We start from the raw sequence: 21,760 nt of genomic DNA, 5'->3' as shown, positions 1-21,760 counted from the left end.
ATATTTACGGAATAAAATTTATGGAGCAGCCACGAGAATTCGACCCTTTTATGTGCATGCAGAGTGGGGGTTGGGCTAGGCTAGGGGCCTCAGGGAGGGGCCCAAGTCAGGGGGGCAGGGCTGGATACAGCCTGGCTAGGCCAATTTGTCAAAGCAGGGATTTCCCTGGAGTTGCCCTGAGATGAATGATTTTCAAACACCACCCCTTCTCAAGGGTAAGGGCTTTAGGGCAGGGATGCCTGAGTCTGGGCCTCTGGCAGCAATGTTCCCCTAAAGAGGCATCTAAGCAATACCTCTATAGAGGGAGTAACTTTCAGGAACACAGGGGGCAGTGGATGGGAAGGTTAAGAGGCACACTCTTACTTAACCTTTTGAAGAAGTCATACAATACTATGAGGGTATGAATGAGAGACTATGCTCTTAGGATTGTCCGTAGAATTTTAGGAAATTCACAGGCTCTTGGCCTTCCTGGCATAAAAGATGCCTACTTAAGGCTGCTATTTAGGCAGGGATCACCCAAGGGAAGAACCTCTATTTTCATCAACCACTTTCTCTATGCTCTTATGCTGCATACACCCTGAGATTTTGCTAACTAAATGATTCCAAAAACTAAAAGACCAAGTGTACCACCTGATAATGTATTTGATTACAGTTTCCAATTTGCTTTGAAAAAGGTAGTTCCCAGGGCACAACCCAGGTGCTGTGGTGTGTAGGTAAAGAAAAGTGATCAGTAACAGGGAATGAGGCCTGGTAGAAGGGAAAAGCAAAGATGTCAGCCTTGAAGTCCTCAGGGGTCTCATGCCTTGAAGAGCCTACAGGGAGGAGAATATCTACTGGAAGAAGACAGGGTTGTAGGATAAAGGTGGATACTGCAGAAGACTCACAGCCCTCCTAAAAAGGGTTTTCAGTAATGTATATAATAATGTTGTTAAGAACTCAGCTGTCAAGAGTCTTTAACTCCCCATTTCCTGCCTGGGGAGCAGGAAATGTCTCTCTTCTATTTCTCCTTACTTTAACCCTGTTATAGTAAAATAAATCTTGGCTAAAACTTTGAAAAGGAAAAAACCCAACAACTCAGCTGTCTGATGTCAAATTCTGGCTGTCACCTTAGCTGAGGGGCCTTTTCTAAGCCTCTTAATCACTTCCTAGCAAGTTAATGGTATCTTCCTTGCAGTCACTGAAGACTCAGGTGCCTATTAGACAGGCTATGTCTATGTTAACTGCTCAATAAATGTGAGACAGTAATAACAGTTAACCAGTAATAGCTGGTGCTCTTATTATGATTTGTGTTTTATTATCACTAGGATGGTCCTCTCCCCCATGGCTGGATATCAGTAAAGAAACAATGGTCCCAGTGAGAGAGAATACATAGATACATGAGGAAGCCATCAAAATAAGCAGGCCAGAAAAGACCGCTGCATCTGCTCCTGACTCCCACCTCCACCTAAGGGTTCTTAGTACATTGGAGTTCACTTTCATTCCTATCTCTCCAAGGTCTCACTATAGAGAAAGACCTGGCAGAGAAGGTCAAGGGACTGTATCTGCTTTGCCCAAGAGTGACTGTCTCAGATTCTGCCTTTATTACGCAACCTTTACACTTCTTTCTGCCAGGTACTATTTGTTCTGTTGTCCCAGAGAACCCCTGGGGTCATTTCCTATTCCCTGTCATCCTAGTTCCACTCAGAACATTACTTGAACTGGAGGAGATAATGAGAAAGTGAAATTCCTACTTGTCACATCCATGGGATCTCCCATCCATCCTAGGGCTAGAAGCTGTGTAATATCAATCTGACCCCGGGGTTTAATCTTTTATCTATGCCTTGGAAGCAGACAGGAAAATACAATCCAAGTTTAGCAAAGGAGAGCAGCAGTCTATCTGTCTTGTGTAAACACCATGGAGAGAATTCTCAAGATCAAAATTTCTGAGTGTGACAGTTCAGACCACAGTAGAGATGCTTAGGAAGAATCTGAGGGCTCAGACTTTGCCCAGAGACAACAAGGCCTAGGGAGGTGAGGTGGCCTGTAAGTTCTAGAGACAAGTAACCTCAAAAGCAAGGGAGTAGGGGCTGGAGGGTATCTCAGTGATAAGAACACTTGCCCAGCATGCATGATGCCAACACCAAAAATAAACAAATAAAATAATAAAACAAAGCATCTCTAGCACCAAAAATAACTAAAGCAGAAGAGTGTGAGTGCTTTTATTCTGTGCTGAAGGGAGAAGTGGGTCCCTGAGGAGCATCTGGGTCTGGCTAAGGACTCCTGAGAAAGGTAGACGAGGCTTCCTTATTAGCGTGTTGTATCTTCTGGTGGACTTGCTCTATATACCTAAAGTTCAAGGTAAGTTCCTGGGTCTGGATTGCCTCCACTGAAAATAGAGGAGGGTATAAGCCTGGCTTCCATTCAAACAGGGAAGGCCAATGCCTAGTAGGCTGGAGTCAAGCTTCCCATTCAGATGGGCCTGTCAACATGAACCATGCTCAACAAACTCTGTTTGAGAGATACTCTGCCATTCCAACTCCTTTCCCGGTGATGCTGGGAAGCTGTTCTGGTTCATCCTCAACATCTGAGAACATGACAGGTTAACTGAAGAGCCCCCTTGGCTTCTTCCTTTTGAGTTTTGACAGCTGAGGTTTCTGTACAGAGTCTGAAGCACTCTAGAAAAAAGGAACACAAATTAATAAAAGCTAAGAAAGAACCATTTTTCCTTCCAGGGTTCCTAGTTAGGATGAGACCTTCTTGAAATATCTGACATAATTGTTTTGAAGTCTATATCAGGCAGTAAACAGCTAAGACTCTAAGTAAGAGTTACATACCCACCTTCTCCACCAAGCACATTTCAAGGACTAGAAGCAAGATAAGGTGAAAACAAGGAATCCAGGTTCATCACTCAGAAGGAGCCAAAAGAGAACATGTGAGAAACCAGTACTCTCCACAGTTTGGAAGCTGCTCACGACCCTCAATATTACCCAGCGAGGGGCCAAGTATGCTGCTACATACTTGTAATGCCAGCTACTTGGGAAATGGAAAGAGGAGGATTGAGGTCCAATGTCAGCCCCAAGCAAAAAATATGATACTCTATCTGAAAAATACACTAAAAGCAAAAAGACTGAGTAGGGCATTAAGTATTAGGTTTGCCTAGCAAGTGTGAGGACCTGAGTTCTACCTTCAGTAACAGAAAACAAAATGTGTATGTGTGTATGTACATATATACACACAGAGAAGAGCACCCAGGAAGGCGCTTGCATGGGACTCACCATGGCCTGGTGTTCAGGTGCTAGAAGGGCTGGAGCTGCAGAGACCGGCTGTTCTGGCTGGTTCAGAAGTTGGCTATCAGTTCCTTGAGGGGAGGTGCTGCTTGAGATCTGAGTTTCTCCTGAAACCGGAAAGATCAAGAAAAGATAGGGGGAAATGGCCTTATCCTACCAGGAAGACATTAGCATTTACCAGGCATGCAGAGAAAGGCCAAACTCTGGCATGAATATATTAACAGACAAGAGTAACACAAATAGTTCTAGATGAATTTTGGAAAGCTGTTTCTATGAAGATTCACCAGGCCCACTTTCAGCAGAAAAGGATGAGAATTTCCTTGACTTAAAAGAGGCCAACTGTTCCTCTACACATTCTCTGATACCTGTTGGTAGAGGGATTAATCTTGCACTGACTCTCACTAACCCATAAGAACCTAGTCTAGTGCCACAGGCCACATCCATTGACCGAGTGCTTGAAATGTGTCTAGAACACATGCGAGAATAAATTTTCTATTTTACTTCAATTTTATTTATTCAATTAAATTTCAGGGGTAGGGTGGGTGAGAGATTAAATTCTGGGCGTGGAACATGCCAGGCAAGTGCTCTACCACTTGAGCTAAGTCCCTAGCCCTTAATTCTTATTAGTTTAATTAATAATGTGGCTAGCGCCTCATATTGGACAGCACAAACCTAGAGCTTAACTCTAATCCCATGCAGATCAGGTATGTCTGGAGCTACTCACCAGTGCGTTGAAGCTTCTGTGCTGCTTGGACCTCTTGCTTGGTGACTGCTACATACAAACTCTGAAGATTCGTGACAAATGGCTTTCCATCACCAAGGCTACATGCCTCTGGTAATTTCTACAGAGGAGAAGAAATACTATCTTTGGTCTGTCTAGCCAGAGAAAAGGAATCTGATATCATCCTACTGTCAGAACTGCTATCAACCCATAATGCAGCTAGATTCACTATTGGTCACCCACACCCAAACCTGCAGGTACCATGTAAAAACTTCTGAGGGCCTTGGGTCATAAGTCAAGTGGTAGATCGCCTGCCTAGAAAGTGCATGGCCCTTGGGCTGGGAAGGTGGCTCAGTGGTAGAGCGCTTGCCTTGCATGCATGAGGCCCTGGGTTCCATTCCTCAGCACCACATAAAGCAAAAAGAAAAGAGCCGGAAGTGGCGCTGTGGCTCAAGTGGTAGAGTGCTAGCCTTGAGCTGAAGAGCTGAGGGACAGCGCCCAGGCCCAGAGTTCAGGCCCCACAGCTGGACCCAAAAAAAAAAAAAAAAAAAAAGAAAGTGCATGGCCCTGAGTTCAACCCCAAGTACACCAAAAATAAAGATTTCCTGGGTGGTGCCTTCAAAAAGGCAACTCCAGACATCATCTATTTCTACTTCCTCCACTCAGTATATTATGTTTTCACATGAATTCTTCACAGGTCTCTGGACTCTTCCCTCACCCCTGCCCCTTCAAAGAGAGGGCTTCTCTGAAGGTTGTTGTAAAGAATCATCTTCCTTAAGTGTCTCTGAGTTGTACACTTTATTTACTTTTTTTTTTTGTCAACTCTGGGCCTGGGCACTGTTCCTGAGCTCTTCAGTTCAAGGCAAGCACTGTACCACTTGAGTCACATGGTTTTCTGGTGGTTAATTGGAGATAAGAGTCTCTTGGACTTTCCTGCCCAGGCTGGCTTTGAACTATGATCCTCAGATCTAAGCCTCTCGAGTAGCTAGGATTACAAGTGTGAGCCACAGGTGCTTGGCTATTTTTCTTTCTTTCTTTCTTTCTTTTTTTACATAGGGTCTGGCAGTGTAGCAAGGATGGCCTCCAACTCATTATATAGCTCATGCTGGCCTTGAACTCACAATCTTCCTTCAGCTTCCAAAGGGCTGGAATTACAGGTATATCTCACTTCAGAAAAAACTAACCTATCTTCCTTGCTTCCCTCTTTCTCTCCCTCCCCCCCCCCCCCCCCCCCGGGACTGAATCTAAGGCCTTGACAGCAAATGCTTTACCACTGACCTACATCCCAAGCCCTGTAAATCTTATTATTTTAATCGTTTACTTTCATACCAGAGAGAGAAAAAAGATGAAATCAGAACAGGCAGACTGGGAGCAACACAGGAACAACAGACTAAGAAACAAGACAAAATATGGAGATGGGAAATAAAACCAACAAAACTTTTGAAGCCTATTGCAACTTTATATTCTCTACTGCAATCCCACAGTGCTTTTCCAGTAATCTCTGCCTCCTTAATAGGCGAGAATTTCCCAAAGGGAGTGATTGTTATGGGGGGTTGTGCTGGGGTTTGAACTCAGGGCCTCACTTTGCTCTACCACTTCAGTTATGCTCACAACTTGTCTTGCCTTTGTTTATTTTTCAGATATGGTCTCTTACCAGTCCAGGGCTGGCTACAGAGATTCTCCTACCTCTGCCTCATTGTGTAGCTGGAATTACAGATATGTGTCCCCAGAGCCAACTTTTATTTATGGCAGAACTGAGGTTTAAGTTCAGGGCCTCTGTTTGCTAAGCTAGTGTCTACAGCTGAACCATGAATCCAGGCCTGTTTTGCACTTTTTTCTTCAGGATGTGTTCTCACTTTCCATCCTTTCTGCCACAGGAACCAAGATCCACCTCCTACAGGCTTCCTGTAGTTGCTAGGATCACAGGCACATGCCACCGCATCCAGCTTCCCTTTTGGGATGAACTCTGAAGACTTTTCTGTTGGTCTGGCTTCAAATCACCATCTTTCTGTTTTCACCTTCCTATGTACTTAAGGATTATAGACATGAGCCATTTGTGCCTGGTCTACCTTGAATTTTGAAACAGGGTTTCACATACTTTCCTTATTTTTATTTGCATTCCGGCTTGGCTCAGAATTAAGATCCACCCATCTCTTCCTCCTGGGATTTTAGACATGAGAGATTGTGTGCAGCCCCCCAAAGAAAAATTGCTTTTTTGCAGTATTAGGTTTGAACTCAGGGCCTGGAAACCATACTCCCAGTTCCCCAAATTGTTTTTTGTTTATTCATTTATTTTTGGGTCTGGTCGTGGGGCCTGAACTCTGGGCCTGGGCGCTGTCCCTCAGCTCTTCAGCTCAAGGCTAGCACTCTACCACTTGAGCCACAGCGCCACTTCTAGCTTTTTTCTTTTTGCTTATGTGGTGCTGAGGAATCGAACCCAGGGCCTCATGCATGCAAGGCAAGCACTCTACCACTGAGCCACCTTCCCAGCCCCCAAAATTGTTTTTTAAGGGGTATAAAAAGTTACTCTTTATGTATAACACATATAGTACATAAATAAATTTTTTTTGGCAGTACTGGGGTTTGAACCCAGGGCCTTGAGCTTGATAAGCAAACGTTTTACCACTCAAGCTATGCTCTCAGCTCTGTTGTTTTTTTTTTGCTGGTTATTTGGAGATGGTGTTTAGCCAAGTTATCTGCCTGGGCTGGCCTCAAATCACAATCTTCAGATCTCTGCCTCCTACGTAACTAGGATTACAGTCATGAGCCACTGATGTCTGACTCAAATAGATTAAAAATTTTTTAATGGTTATTTTCCTCTTATTTTGTTAATTTTATGTTTATGTGATACCAAGGAGTAGGACCCAGGTCCTCATGCATGCTAGGTAAGCAGTCTACCATAAAGCCACGTTCCCTGCTCCATAAATAGATTTTTTTTTTTTCCGGCCGTGGGGCTTGAACTCTGGGTTTGGGCCCTATCCCTCAGTTCTTCAGCTCAAGGCAAGCGCTCTACCACTTGAGCCGCAGCACCACTTCTGGTTTTCTAGTGATTTATTGGAGATAAGAGTCTCACAGACTTTCCTGCCAAGGCTGGCTTTGAACCACAATATTCAGATCTCAGCCTCCTGAGTAGCTAGGATTACAGGCGTGAGTCACTGGCCCCCGGCTCATAAATAGATTTTTGATATATCTGTGGCATTATAATTTCTTGAGAGGGGATAATTAGGAAAAAATATTTTAAAAGGCTTTTGTTGTTGCTGTTTTTGTTGGTGGTGGGGCTTGAACTCTAGGCCTGGGCACTGTCCCTACGCTCTTCGGCTGAAGGCAAGAGCTCTACCGCTTGAGCCACAGTCCCACTTCCAGTTTTCTACTGGTTAATTGGAGATAAGAGTCTCACGGACTTTTCTGCCCTGGCTGGCTTTGAACCGAGATCCTCAGATCTCAGTCTCCTGAGTAGCTAGGATTACAGGTGTGAGCCACCGGGGCGGCTTAAAAGACTTTTTAGGGAGATAATCACAACAACAAAGGTTGAGAAGCACTGCTATAATTCTACTTCCTTTGCTGTGGTATGCTTTGCCTAATTCTAATTTCACATACTTGGCTGAACTGAACTGAAGCAATGGCTAAAGACTGAATGAAGCAAAATAAAAATGAGATGAAAGAGTATGGTATCCAGTGGTCCTGAACCTGGCTACACTTGAGAATCCTGGAATGGGCCCAGAACTACTTCATCTGTCCCTATGTCTGCCAGCTACCATGGTTCCCTGCCAAGTAGCCAGTCCCAAGAGCATCCATGCCAGCAGCTCACATGGGAAATGATCCAAGAATGCTTGGCCCACGAGACTGGCCCCTATCTCATGTCAAGGGCACCTTTCCTGTGCTGTGAAGATATTCATCTCTGAAACCTTCTATGGGAATAAATGGAGAAGAGAAAGTGAAACAATGAAGCAGGTGCTACACCACAGTTAGGATTATAGCTATCTTTCCCTGAGTAGGGTGGTAGTTGAAGAACTTTTTTTTTTTTTTTGGTGCTAGTACTGGAGTTTGAACTCAGGGCCTAGGTGCTGTCCCTTAGCCTTTTCTCTCAAAGCTGGTTCTCTATCACAGCTTCACTTCAAGCTTTTTGGTGACTACTTGCAGATAATAATTTCATGGTCTTTCTTACCCAGGCCAGCTCTGAACTGTGATTCTCAGATCTGAGCCTCCTAAGTAGCTAGGATTAGAGGCATGAGCTATCAGCGCCCAGCCGTGAAGAGCCTGTTGATCTCCAGGAAATAAAACATTCATTTCTATTCCAATCCTATCTCCATAAAACCTGTCCTCTGGCTTGGACTTTCTTTTTCTTACAATGTTACATCAGGTTTCAGCGAGGCTTGGACTTTCACTGGAAACCACAGACAATGAATCAGGAGCCTGGAGTCTAAACTTTGCCTCTAACAGTAATCACGAAATGAATGATCATACCAGCCATCTTGGGCAACACTCCCTGTGGAATGACTTGAAATAGGGAAGGAAAGTAATTTATCAAGCCATGCCACTTCTGCCCTACCTCACTTTCCTTCCAAGGTTCTGCTCTTGAATCCCCCAGCTACCTCCTATTCCCGTAGGCAGAGGGCCCTGGCCCTGCTTTCCTTCTTTCAGCTTCTAGGACCTCTCCTCCTGGTGCCCACATAGCCTCTGGCAGTCATTCATACTCAGCTTGGTAGGCACTGTACATTCTGTACAAGGAGGCTAGGTAGAATCTAGGCAGTCTAGGGTCATTGCCTCCTGCCCTTTCTATAGAACTAAACAGACTCATAAATTTTCCAGGCTGATCTTTACCCAGCTCATGTGTTTAACCTCAAAACGAAGTACCAGAAGTGAAAGGCCATGAAAGCCAGTGCTGTCCTGGACCTAAGTCCAAATCTAGAATCTTATCTTAGCCCTTCTTGTATCTGTCCCTGTCTCAGAGATCTGGTCCTTCAGTTGCTGCCAAAGGTTATCCTACCCGTGTATCTATTCTCAGAAAAGTACTAGAGCAGAATATCATTGCTGAATTCCAGGCTAAGTTCCAGGCACTGTCCTAAGTATTTTAAATAATAACCCATTTTTGTCTTATTATTGTTTCCTTGACATCCAGAAAAACCCCTTGATAGAGGCTCAATAACTATGAATGACTGAAAATGGTAGGCACGAGTAATGGTTCCATTTGGCTGAGGTAGTTAGTCACAACTCATAAGTGGTAAAGCAGGATTAGAACCTAGGCAATCTGGCTTCAAAATTCACACTCAAGGCTGGTACTCTACCACTTGAGCCATAGCTCAACTTCCAAATTTTTGATGGTTAATTGGAGTTAGGAGTCCCACAGACTTTTCTGCTCAGGCTGGCTTCAAACCTCCATCCTCAGTCTCAGCCTTCTGAATAGTTAGGATTACAGGTGTGAGCCTCTATTGTTGAGTTTAAACAGTAGAATTTTAATTGAAACAGTAATCCAGCCCTTTCTAGGATCACAGCCCACAATTTCTTATATCATAGTTTATCTGTCATTCCTTAGGCGAGAAGAAAACAGTGAGCAGATAAAAGATAGGCTTAAACAAGAACACTTAGGGACTGAGAGGTCACACCCATAGTGCCCATTCCAGTCACCCTCCAGCATCACTGATTTCTTAGGAATCATCTCAGAATATGCTGGTTGCTAGTGGCTCATGCCTGTAACCCTAGCTACTCAAGAGGGTAAGATCTGAAGTTCAAAACCAATGCTGGCAGGAAATGTCTGTGAGACTCTTATCTCCAATTAACCAGCAAAAAGTGGGAAGAAGAGGTGTGGTTCATGTGGTAGAGCTTCAAGTTGTCTTAAGCAAGAAAGTCAAGCAAGAGCATGAGGCCCTAAATTCCAGCTTCTGTACTGACACAAAAGAAAGGAAGAGAGAAGGAGAGGGAGAAAAGGAGAGAAAAAGGAAGGAGGGGAAGATGGGAGGGAGGGGAGCATAGTGAGGAGGAGGCTTGAGCTTGGGGAGGGGAAACAGTAGGTCCCAGAACAGGACAATAGCAGCAGTAAGGTGAGGCATTCTGTAGAGATCAAAGCGAGAATGCTGGAGTCAGGACTAAGCAAAGCAAATAATGTCCCCTGCTATAAGTATGCCTGAGCCAGGAGCACAGTGTACCAGCCACAAAGCTGGTCGCTGCCCAAAGTAGGAGGGGAAAAATGTCAGGTTAGCCTACTAAGTAACCTGTTCATCTGATTAGCTTGGAGTCAATTCTAGCTTGATGAAACATAATTGGGGTTTTCTTTTTCTTTTTGCTGGTCTTGGGGCTTGCACTCAGGTCATGGGCACTCTCCCAGAGCTTTTGTGCACAGGACTAACCCTTCACCACTTGAGCCATAGCTCTACTTCTGACTTTTTGGTAGTTAACTGAAGATAACAATCTCATGGACTTTTCTTCCCAGGCTGGTTTTGAGCCACAACCCTCAGCTCTCAGCCTCCTGAGTAGTTAGGATTACAGGTGTGAGCCATCAGCACCTAACTAGCGCCCTGCTAGCAATTGGGATTTTCACATAACAGGCACCACAGGACTGTGGGCAGACCTCTGAACAGGTCTGAGTCAAGATAATGATAAAAAATAAGACTTCTACTTCTGAGAATTCATATTGTATGCAGGAGTTAGGCAAATATGCATTGTTCAGCTTTGTTTTTCGAATGATTTGTTGTCACATAAATATAAACAAAGGGTGCCGGGAATCCTTGAGAGAAGAAAGCAATGAACTCCAACTGAGAGTCCTGAGAAAAGGTTCACAAGTGGGGACATCAAGGTTAGCCTGGCTAAGTTAGTCTGAGTGTGGTGGAAGGTTGTGAGGCCCAGAGGTGTGAAAAGACAGGATATGGATACATCTCATGGGGAGTGCACTAGAAGGCTAAGTCCACATCCACCAAATTGCAAAAGACTGTGTTTTCTGAATTAATTAAGGTTATGCCCATGGGAACTTCCTTGTGTTTCACAAAGTGACTTTCTCCACTATGTAACTGCCAAAGCTTCCTTGGCTCCAAACTAATACTGAAGCAACGGTGAGGGCTCAGAAGCTGCCGGTAGGTTTCCCTTTTTAGATTCTTGGCTATCTTTACTTAAACTCTTAGCACTTCTTCACAACAGACTTCTAGTACTACGACTTTTCAGTAATCAAACTCCCCTATCTCCAAGAGCTACTTTACTTTCCAGAGACAATTCACTAGGACCCCAGCTCCTGCTTACAAACCATATCAGAAGTTTTAAGAAAACTAGAGTAACAGAAATCCTACAGGGCCTTTTATTCCCCTTCTTGTCCCTGTTGCAGGCCATCTTAGTTCCTAAGCCCAAAGCTCCCTCTTTTGTGGTAATTCTCATCTTCAACAAATCTAAAACCCACACCCAGTGGTACAGAAATTCTAAGACTCCCAGAGGATTTGTTGGCAAGATCCCAGTGGCCACTTTTAACCAAATATATACAGTCTGCTCCTCTTTGCCTCCCCCTTCTTTCCTCTGAGACTGAAAAAAAAAAAACAAAAAAACTTTTAGAACCCTTACAACCCTGATTTTCAGCTCACCATAGGAGTATAGGCCTCATTCTGAGGATGGGTTTAACAGACAGGAGGTCAAGGGATAGCAACCTAACTGGACCTCTCTAGCATCCGCTTTTGAGCAGGGCACTAGGCTCAGAAATTGGCATAGCCCCAAGGCCCTGGCACTGACTGTCATAGTGTCACAAATGCCAAAGAAGGGCCCCCAGCACGTGATCTCCCCAAGGGTAAAAAGTCCTCTCTTCCCTCTTGCAAACTGGCAAACTGCTGGTTTGGATACAAACTTTCCTCCCTCACTTTAGGGAATCAGTCTAATGTTTATCATTAGCTTTTCTTAGGAATAAGAAAGAAAGCACTAGAAAACTCTTCTCAGAAGGCCTCGATTGCCAAAGGGTTTGCCAAACAAAATAGGGTGATAAATGATTTAGGAAGAGGACTGTAATGAGGGATCTTCAAGAAACATGACTCCCTCCCTGCCAATCTAGTCAAGTGAACAAATATTTACTATCTACTATAGTGTTCAGGACTATGGAGATGCTGAGGAATAGTGCAGTGAAGAAAGGAGATAAAAATAAGCAGAGATCAATAACAACAACACAGCTAATAAAAATTTATACGCTGCCAGATGGTGCAGAGGGAGAGAAGGGTCAACACAGGTCTTTAGAGGCAGGAATTGATGCAGGAATGTGCAAACAGAGGTCAAAGAGGGCCCTACCAAGAAGGTGACCTTTCAAAAAGGCATAAAGGCTGAAGCATCTTCAAGCTGATTGATTAGTAAGGCAGATGATACAAAAAGAATGATCTAGAAACCTAAAACGTAACCCCTACATGAAAGGACAATCTGAAATACCCCTAGACCCATAACAGACAGCTTCAACAGCCAAAGGGGGAATTAGAACAAAAGGTGAGCACAATACCTGGGGAAAGTGTAAGGTTTAAAAAGAGAAAGCCCAAAGTGGCTTCTTACTCAAAGAGAAAAAAGCAACACCAACAAGGAACTAGGAAAGAGGTTTTGTTGTTGTTGTTTTTCATTTTTCATTTTGGCAGTGTTGGGAATCAAACCTATGGCTTTGTACAAGCTAAAAAAGCACTCTACTTCTGAGCTGTATCCTCAACTGAAATAAGTTGTTGTTTTGTTTGTTTGTTTGTTTTGTTTTGTTTTTTGTCAGTCGTGGGCCTGAACTCTGTGCCTGGGCACTGTCCCTCAGCTCAAGGCTAGCACTCTACCACTTGAGCCACAGCGCCACTTCCGGCTTTTTCTGCTTATGTGGTGCTGAGAACTTGAACCCAGGGCCTCATGCATGCAAGGCAAGCTCAACCACTGAGCCACCTTCCCAGCCCCTGAAATAAATTCTTTTTTTGGGGGGGGAGGGGGGTCTGGTCGTGGGGCCTGAACTCTGGGCCTGGGCGCTGTCCCTCAGCTCTTCAGCTCAAGGCTAGCACTCTACCACTTGAGCCACAGCACCATGTCCAGCTTTTTTCTTTTTGCTTATGTGGTGCTGAGGAATCGAACCCAGGGCCTCAGGCATGCAAGGTAAGTGCTATACCACTGAGCCACCTTCCCAGCCCCCTGAAATAAATTCTTAAGGAGGAGAAAGGACCTGGATTTATACCTATGATATTCTATTTGCTAGCGATGACACTTTAGGAGAGTTACTATATTTATTTAATGTTTAATTTTGAGAGAGGGAAGGAGAGAAGGGATGGGTGAGAAGGAAAAGAGAAGTGAGAGAGGAAGACTGATTGGAACAATGTCCATACCACAGACTTTTCTTGCCTGGCCCCGCTCCTATGGCAAGTTGACTCAAGATAAAGAACATAGAGAAACAAGGCCTGGTGCCATTATTGTCTCCACTAGTATCCCAAAGCATGGGTTCTCCAAACAATTCAATGACTAGTTAGGGCCTAGATCAGGGAGATAGTCACAGAAACTTAGCTGTAACACGAGCTGTTTACCTCCCACCATCACGTGAGCCTACTCCACAGTCTCCAGCAGAGACCAAGATGGTATGGTTTCTGTATCACAAGGGCGTGGGTTAAATCCTGGCTTCATCAGTTCCCAACTGTGTTCTTTGTTGTTGGTTGCAGGGCCTGAACTCTGGGCCTGGGCGCTGTCCCTCGACTCTTCAGCTCAAGGCCAGTGCTCTACCACTTGAGCCACAGTGCCACTTCTGGCTTTTTCTGCTTATGTAGTGCTGAGGAATGGAACCCAGGGCCTCATGCATGCAAGGCAAGCGCTCTACCACTGAGCCACCTTCCCAGCCCCCCAGCTGTGCTCTTTTAACCTTGGTTCCCTCACCTGAAAAATGAAGGGAACAGCATCTACTTAAGAGTACTGGTGGGAGGATTCCACAAGGTAACATTGTGAGGGGCCTCTGTTCAGTCCGTGTTTTGTCTTCTCACCTGCTACATCAGCTTCTCAAAGATTACCTTTACTCTCCCACTTCTCAGGACCTGCCCAAGAGGCCAGGGTTTCACCCATATTCCCTTCTTTTTCCCTTGTCTTCCATCCTTGGGAAAAATCATGGAGGGTAAACTAGCTTTCTCTCCAAAAGTATACAACTTGCTCCCGACAAGATTTCAGCAGAAGTCTTCATGGAACCCAACTTAAGTCCAACAGTGCTTCAAGGGGAAACCCCCACTCCCTGCTTCCTAATGTGGCCATGAAAGGCTATATCACTCTCACTTTCCTGTTGTTGTTATTGTTGTGCTGGTCCTGAGGCTTAAACTCAGGGTTTGGGTGCTGCCCCTGATATTTTTGGCTCAAATCTAGTACTCCACCCAGGTAAGCCTTAGCTCTACTTAGGTTTTTTTTTTGGTTGTTAATTAGAGATAAAAGAGTCTCACAGACTTTCTTGCCTAGGCTGGCTTGAACTGAGATCCTCAGATCTCAGCCTCCTGAGTGGCTAGGATTACAGGCATGAGCCACTGGTACCTGGCTCTCACTCCCACTTTTAAGTAATATATGCTCGGTAAAGACTATTTGGGAAATAGAAGAACATGACCTGCAGGAACTACCCAAAGAGTTAATGGCCGAATAATTTTAGATGGGACTAAACACGGATTCCTCAGAATCTGAGAGGAAAAAAATTAGCAAGGAAAACAGTACTGATGTGGTGGTGATGTCCACATTTCATAAGACTGTATTTCTTCTCATTCCAAATCCTTCCTCAGTAGTTCATCCGGATGAGCAGTTTCTGAGTTTCAGGCAAGATCCAACCCTGAGGGGGTCTCCCTGTTTTGTCCTCCACAGAATAGCCTTCTATCAGCTCACTGATGAGAAACCTTGGTGATCCGGGAGAGATCACAGTATCCTAACTTCACAAGCCACACTGCCCTTGAAGGTCCACATGCAGAATCCATGAGACAGCTGCTACTGCTCTGTTTGGTCTGATTTAACTTTGTTTGGGTCTGTAGCTGTTACAAGGCCTTCCCTGACCATTTTGCCCTGTTGCTGCTGACCTCCATGATTAGCCTCTGGCTCTTGAGCATCCACCCAGCCCTGAGCTAGAAGGGAAAACAACCCAGAGAGGCCTGAACATTATCTTGTGTTTAGGAACCTTACAAATTAATTATAGTGTAGGGACCTTGCAAATTATTTAACTTACAGTGCACTGTGCCCCTCTCCCTTTTAAAACAAGGTGGGGGAATGGAGGGGTGCACGCACTCGCCATGCAGGCATGCATCTGTGCAGGCTGGTGAAGGCCCAGACCACCATCTCTGTGACCTCCCTTCAAAGCAGGATAATTCTGCCATCTTGCTCTTCTCCCACAGTGCTGAAAATGCAACGGGGGTTCAAACAGAAGAGTTCAAAATGGCTTGACATATAGTCCACATCCAACTTACAGCCAATATCAATATTGATTCTTAAGATTAATTTTTAAATGTTTTCTATATTCAAGATATTAGGCTAAGTAAGCATTTCAGTACATTATTCAATTAACCTCCATAGTTACTTTATTGACCAGGCACTACAATAACTCATATATATGTATATGTGTGTATATATATATATATATATGTATATATATATATATATACAACATATATATACGTGTGTGTGTGTGTGTGTGTGTGTGTGTGTGTGTGTGTGAAAGAGAGCGAAGACTCAGAGAATTAGGTAGTGGACCAAGGTCACAGCAGAATGAGAAATGGAAGATTCAGGAAAAGCTAGATGTGGGTCACTCACATGTATAATTCTAGCTACTACTGAGATCCTAGCTATTCTAGGATCTCAGGAGGCCGAGATCCTAGGATCAGGTTGGCAGCCAATGTGGGCAGGAAAGTGTGTGAGACTTTTTTTAAAAAAAATGTTATTATAAAAGTGATGAACAAAGGGATTACAACTACATGAATCAGGTAATAAACTCATTTCCTTTTGTACAGTGTTTTCCCTTCTTTACCCTCTTCCTAGTCCCCTCACATCTCCACCTACAATCTGTGTTCTGTGAAACCCTTATCTCCAATAAACTATCAAAAGCAAGAAGTAGAGCTGTGGCTCAGTGGTAGAGTGCTAGCCCTGAGCAAAAGGAGCTCAGAGACAGTGCCTAGGTCCTGAGTTTAAGTTCCCAGTAAGAGCACCAAAAACAAAAAGAAGAGGAAAGAAGAAAGAAGAAGAAGGAGGAGGAGGATGGAAGGAAGGAAGAGAAAGAAAAGGAAGAAGGGAAGGAGGAGGAGGAAGGAAGAGGGAAAAGGGGAAAGGGAAGGGGAAGAGGAGGAAGAAGAGGAACAGGAATGGGAAAAGGAAGAGGAAGAAGAGGAACAGGAAGAAGTAGGAGGAGGAAGAGAGGAAGGAGGAAGAGGAGGAGGAAGAGGAGAAGGAGAAGGAGGAAGGAGAAGGAGGAGGAGGAGGAGGAGGAGGAGGAGGAGGAGGAGGAGGAGGAAGAGGAAGAAGAAGAAGAGGAAGAAGAAGAAGACGACGACGACGACGACGACGACGACGACGACGACGACGACGACGACGACGACGACGACGACGACGACAATTACAACAATGACAACAACTTCATAACTATGACCCAGGAAAGTAAACTGCAGACCTGGACTTGAACATCCCTTGAACCAACCAATCACACACCCATTTCTCCTTCCTCCTGGCCCCAGAAGGAGGTTGGTGCCTGTTCTGGGGTCTAGTGGTACTAGAAGCTAGCTCCTTTTTAATGGCTCCAATGGCCCAAGAGATTGAGGGAGAGAGAAAACAAAATGCCTTTTTGAGGAGAACCTTACTTAACCCCTGTGTAGCCTCCAAAGGATCAGAAAATCCAAAACATGACTGGTACTAGGAGGCTCTAGACTCTGAATCTCCTTTTTAAAAGAAGCACAGCCCCTCAGAGTCACTGCAGGAAGGCCCCTCCACTCTGCCCCCAAAGAAAAATAATGGCAGAGGGAGTGGAAGTGGAGGTGGGGGTGGGGGCAGCCGCTCTCATAAGAGCCCTTTGTGGTAGCTGCTTCTGAAAGGAGGTTTTGCTAGACAAGGTGGAACTTCTCAAGGTGACAAGCAAATGGTACAGACTGAGCTGTGACCCTCTGCTCACTCCATAACCACCCCCTCCCATCTGGAGAGCCAGAGACCAAACTGTCCCGGGAGCCCCACCCAGCCCCAGCACAAACCATGGCTTTCTAGTCTGGAGAGCAACTAAGGAGCGGCAAAGGGGCTCGCGGGACGAAAGTGGTTTCCTGGGGGGACAAGTCCTCAGGGCCCCTCAGAAAGCGCAACAGCAACTCTCATTCCTTCTTTTCTCTGTTCCCAGTCCTTCCCCCAGAACAAGCAGCTCCTGTCCCTCTCGGGCTCCAGGAGGGGGTTACGGCCATCTTAGCAGGGGGACAGCTAGTCTGAACATTAGGTTAGCAACATCCTTCTCCAAAATGGAAATGAACAGTGTGGTAGAAATCATAAAGAAAAATTATCAAAAGAAGGAAGACTATGAAGGTCATGACCCCACCCTGTGCCACTAGCCCTGTACAGATTTCCCCCCTCCCTCTTTTCCTATCTTAGTGGGGAAAAGAGGGCAGTCCACTGGACCTGTAGGCAACAGATGAGTCAGATGACCCATTATAGTCTTCTCTGTAGAACCTCCCCCACCAAGGAGATTCTCTTTCACTTTGGATTACATGCTTAGCAGCTGGGAACACACAGCTGAGGTTCCCTACCCCTGGCTTCCTAGCTCACCTGCCTGCTCTCTCCCTGAGAAATCTTATTCCATCAGGTGATGCACTATTTCCTCAAATACACACACACACACACACACACACACATACACACACACACACACACACACACACACGCCTGATCTTTGTGAAGTTGGGGAGGTAAACATTTCTTAATAGGATATATAAAGAAAAGGGCTGATATATTAAATTATATTAAAATCAGAAACTCAGAAACTTGTGTTCATTGAAAGATACAATAAGACAGCAAAAAAAAAAAAAGGCAGGGTATAAAATAAGAGAAAGCATTTGCAATACATAAAACCAGTTAATAGGATTGACTTCCAAAATACATGAAATAAAACCAAAACTCTTAAAAATGATTAAGAGGGACTAGGAATGTGCCTTAATTGTAGAGCGCTTGCCTAGTATGCATGAAGCCCTGGGTTCGATTCCTCAGTACCACATATACAGAAAAGGCTGGAAGTGGTACTGTGGCTCAAGTGGTAGAGCACTAGCCTTGAGCAAAAGAAGTTCGGGGACAGTGCCCAGGCCCTGAGTTCAAGGCCCAGGACTGGCCCCTCCAAAAAAAAAATCATTAAGAAAAAGTAAATAACCCAGTAAAAATTGGCAAATCAGGTAACATTGTCCAAAAAGAAATGTACTCTTTACCTGACTTATATAACTATAACCCCTCTGTACATCACCTTTCTAATAACAAAAAATTAAAAATGGGCAAATATTGTAGTTATATCTAAAATCACCATTAATTATGTGAAAATATACAGGCCTCATTAGGCATTAAGAAAATCAGCCACAACAGGATACCACTATATAGTCACTATGACGTCTAAAAGGAAAATAATCACTTCGGAAAATGATTTGGCAATGATTATTAAATCTAAATATTTACATACCTATAACCTAGCCATTCCAATTCATTGTATCCATTCAAACAGAAAGGGATATGGACAAATTTTAGTATAATCCTACAATGAAATACTATACAGAAATTAAAAATCATTAAAATATTGTCATATGAATGACTTTCATAATGCTTTATTGAGTGAAAGAAATTAGACACAAAAGAGTATGCATGATATGGTTCTATTTATATGAAAGGTTAAAAAAGCAAAATTAGTGATCACATTAGAAGCCAGGACAGGCTGTGATTGTTTGGGGTGGTAGATACCGGGAGGGAATAGTGAAGTGTACTGGAGTACTGGAAATTTTCCAGTTCTTGATTTGGATGTTGGTTATACAGCAATAATTCTTCAAGCTAGATCCTAATAATATTGGCATTTTCTATATGATCTTATATTTTCATTTATTTATTTTGCCAGTCCTGGGGCTTGAACTCAGGGTCTAGGCACTGTCCCTGAGCTTCTTTTGCTTAAGGCCAGCCCTCTACCATTTTTTCTGAATAATTTATTGGAAATAAGTATCTCATGGACTTTTCTGCCTGGGTTGGCTTTGAACTGTGATCCTCAGATCTCAGACTTCTGAGTAACTAGGATTAAAAGTATGAGGGGCTGGGAAGGTGGCTCAGTGGTAGAGTGCTTGCCTTGCATGCCTGGGGCCCTGGGTTTGATTCCTCAGCACCACATAAGCAAAAAGAAAAAAGCTGGAAGTGGCACTGTGGTTCAAGTGGTAGAGCACTAGCCTTGAGCTGAAGAGCTGAGGGAGAGTTCAGGCCCCACGACCGGACCCCCCCCCCAAAAAAAAAGTATGAGCCACCAGTACCTTGCTTTATTTAAAAAAAAATTTTTTTTTTTTTGGTTGGTCGTGGGGCTTGAACTCTGGGCCTGGGCGCTATCCCTCAGCTCTTCAGCTCAAGGTGAGCACTAAGCCACTTAAGCCACAGCGCCACTTCCAGTTTTCTAGTAGTTTATTGGAGGTAAGAGTCTCACAGACTTTCCTGCCCGGGCTGACTTTGAACCACGATCCTCAGATCTCAGCTTCCTGAGTAGCTAGGATTACAGGCGTGAGCCACTGGCGCCTGGCTCCAAAATTTTATTAATAGAAGATAAATCACTGTAGCAAAGAGCAGATCTTCAAAAAGTTAAACACAAGCCAGGCATAGTAGTGTATACCTGTACTCCCAGACACTTGAGAAATAGTGAAAGGAAGATAAACAATGTGAAGCCAGCCTAGGCAAAATACAAAATAAAAACAGAAGAACTGGGAGTATAACCGAGTGGTAGAATCCCCAGTACTACAGCAAAAAGGAGAAAAAAGTTACAACAGAGTAACGATAGGACCCATATGCCCAAGAGAAGCAAAAACAAGTCACTCAAAAGTGTGTACACATGGGTGGTGGACATAGCTCAGAGTCTGAGGTCTTGGGTTCAATCCTCAGTGCTAAAAACAAAAATAAACAAAAACCCTCCAAGCCATGGTACACAAAATTCATAGCAGCATTCATAATAGCTGAAAAATGGAGAGACCCTAAATGTCTATCAACAGATAAATGGGTGAACAAAAACATGGTTCATCTACTCAATGGCATATTGCTCTGTCCTAGAAAGAAATGTAGTACTAATATGTGCTCCAACTCTACTGATGAACCTTGAAAACACAATGCCAAGTGAATAAGGCCAGACACAAAGACCATATATTATGAGGTTACATTGTGTGCAAATGCACAGAAACAGAAGAGATCAGTGATTTCCAGACGCTGGGGAAGAAGTGAATGGAAAATGGGCATAGTATTTCTTTTTGAGGTGATACAAATGTCCTGGGATTAGATAGTGGTTATGGTTGTGAAACCTTGAGGTGTATACTTATGGCATACACTTACTGGTAAATTTTATGGTATGTGGATTATAGCCCAATTATTGTAAAGGATTAAAAAAATAAATTCTCTTCTCTGATTTTTCTTTGTGTATTATCCACACATTTCCCTTTCTTAGAAACAGACCTTTGGTTTCCAAAAAGCCAGGACAAGTTTTAAAGGATGTCAACATGGTCTGTAGAGCAGACACCTGCCCAGTGACTAAGTGGCTTGAGTTAGCATGGAATGGTAGAAGACCATAGGACCTAGAATCAGACAGACTTTTGTGTGTGTGTGCTAGTTCTGGGGCTTAAACTAAGAACCTGGGTGCTGTCCCTGAGGTTTTTTTGCTCAAGGCTAGCATTCTACCACTTGATTTACAGCTCCATTTCTGGCTCTTTAGTGGTTAAGTACAGATAAGCGTCTCACAGACTTTCTGCAGGGGCTGGCTTTGAACCGCAATCCTCAGATCTCAGCCTCCTGCTGAGTAGCTAGGATAATAGGCATGAGCTACTGCACCAGACTTTTGTTTGTTTGTTTGTTTGTTTTTTTGCCAGTCGTGGGGCTTGAACTCAGGGCCTAGGCACTGTCCCTGAGCCTTTTGCTCAAGGCTAGTACTCTACCACTTGAACCACAGTGCCATTTCCAGTTTTTTCTGTTTATATGGTACTGAGGAATCAAACCCAGGGCTTTCTGTAAGCACTCTACCACTAAGCCACCTTCCCAGCCCTCAGACTTAATTTTAAAGATGAACTCACTATGGGCTGGGAAGTTGGCTTAGTAGTAGAGTGCTTGCCTTGCATGCATGAGCCCCTGAGTTCAATTCCTCAGCACCACATAAGCGAAAAAAAGCCAGAAGTGGCACTGTGGCTCAAGTGGTAGGGTGCTAGCCTTGAGCTGAAGAGCTAAGGGCCAGTGCCCAGGCCCAGAGTTCAGCCCCCAGGACCCACAAAAAAAAAAAAAAAAAAGATGAACTCACCACCAAGTGTCAGTTGCTTACACCTATAATCCTAACTACTCAGGAGACTCACTGAGATTAGATGATGAAGGTTCAAAACCAGCCTGGGAAGGAAAATCTGTAAGAATATTATCTTCAATTAACCAGTCCCCTTCCATGCCCCCTCCTCCCAAAAATAAAGCCAGAAATGGACAGTTGTTGAAGTGGTAGAGTGCTAGCCTTTAGGATAAAAGCTAAAGGACAGTGCCTAGATAGACCCTGAGTGCAAGCCCTAAAACTAGCAAAAACAAACATATAAACAAACAAAACAAACCTCACCACATACACATTTATGAATCTGACTAAGCAACTTGCTACTCAGGA

At 44.1% G+C, this 21,760-nt stretch overlaps 1 protein-coding gene across 2 annotated transcripts in view; it reads right to left on the bottom strand.

Annotated features, from left to right (window-relative positions):
* Window positions 1-2,201: 2,201 nt before the first annotated feature.
* Nhej1 (non-homologous end joining factor 1) overlaps window positions 2,202-21,760 on the bottom strand; it is a 102,215-nt gene continuing 82,656 nt past the window's right edge. Inside the window, exons 6-8 of one of the 2 annotated variants that reach the window (XM_042679103.1) lie at window positions 3,991-4,108; window positions 3,255-3,379; window positions 2,202-2,654 (exon numbers count right to left, since the gene is read on the bottom strand). In XM_042679103.1, coding sequence (XP_042535037.1) covers window positions 2,580-2,654; window positions 3,255-3,379; window positions 3,991-4,108 — 318 coding nt within the window. In that variant the 3' untranslated portion in view covers window positions 2,202-2,579. The remainder of the gene's footprint in view (window positions 2,655-3,254; window positions 3,380-3,990; window positions 4,109-21,760) is intronic. The other variant, XM_042679104.1, reaches the window with a different exon arrangement.

Source organism: Dipodomys spectabilis, unplaced genomic scaffold, assembly GCF_019054845.1.
Source record: "Dipodomys spectabilis isolate Male_0828 unplaced genomic scaffold, ASM1905484v1 ptg000051l, whole genome shotgun sequence".
Taxonomy (NCBI): Eukaryota; Metazoa; Chordata; class Mammalia; order Rodentia; family Heteromyidae; genus Dipodomys; species Dipodomys spectabilis.
Note: the sequence above shows the minus strand (reverse complement) of the source record. Positions and strands in the feature narration are given on the sequence as shown.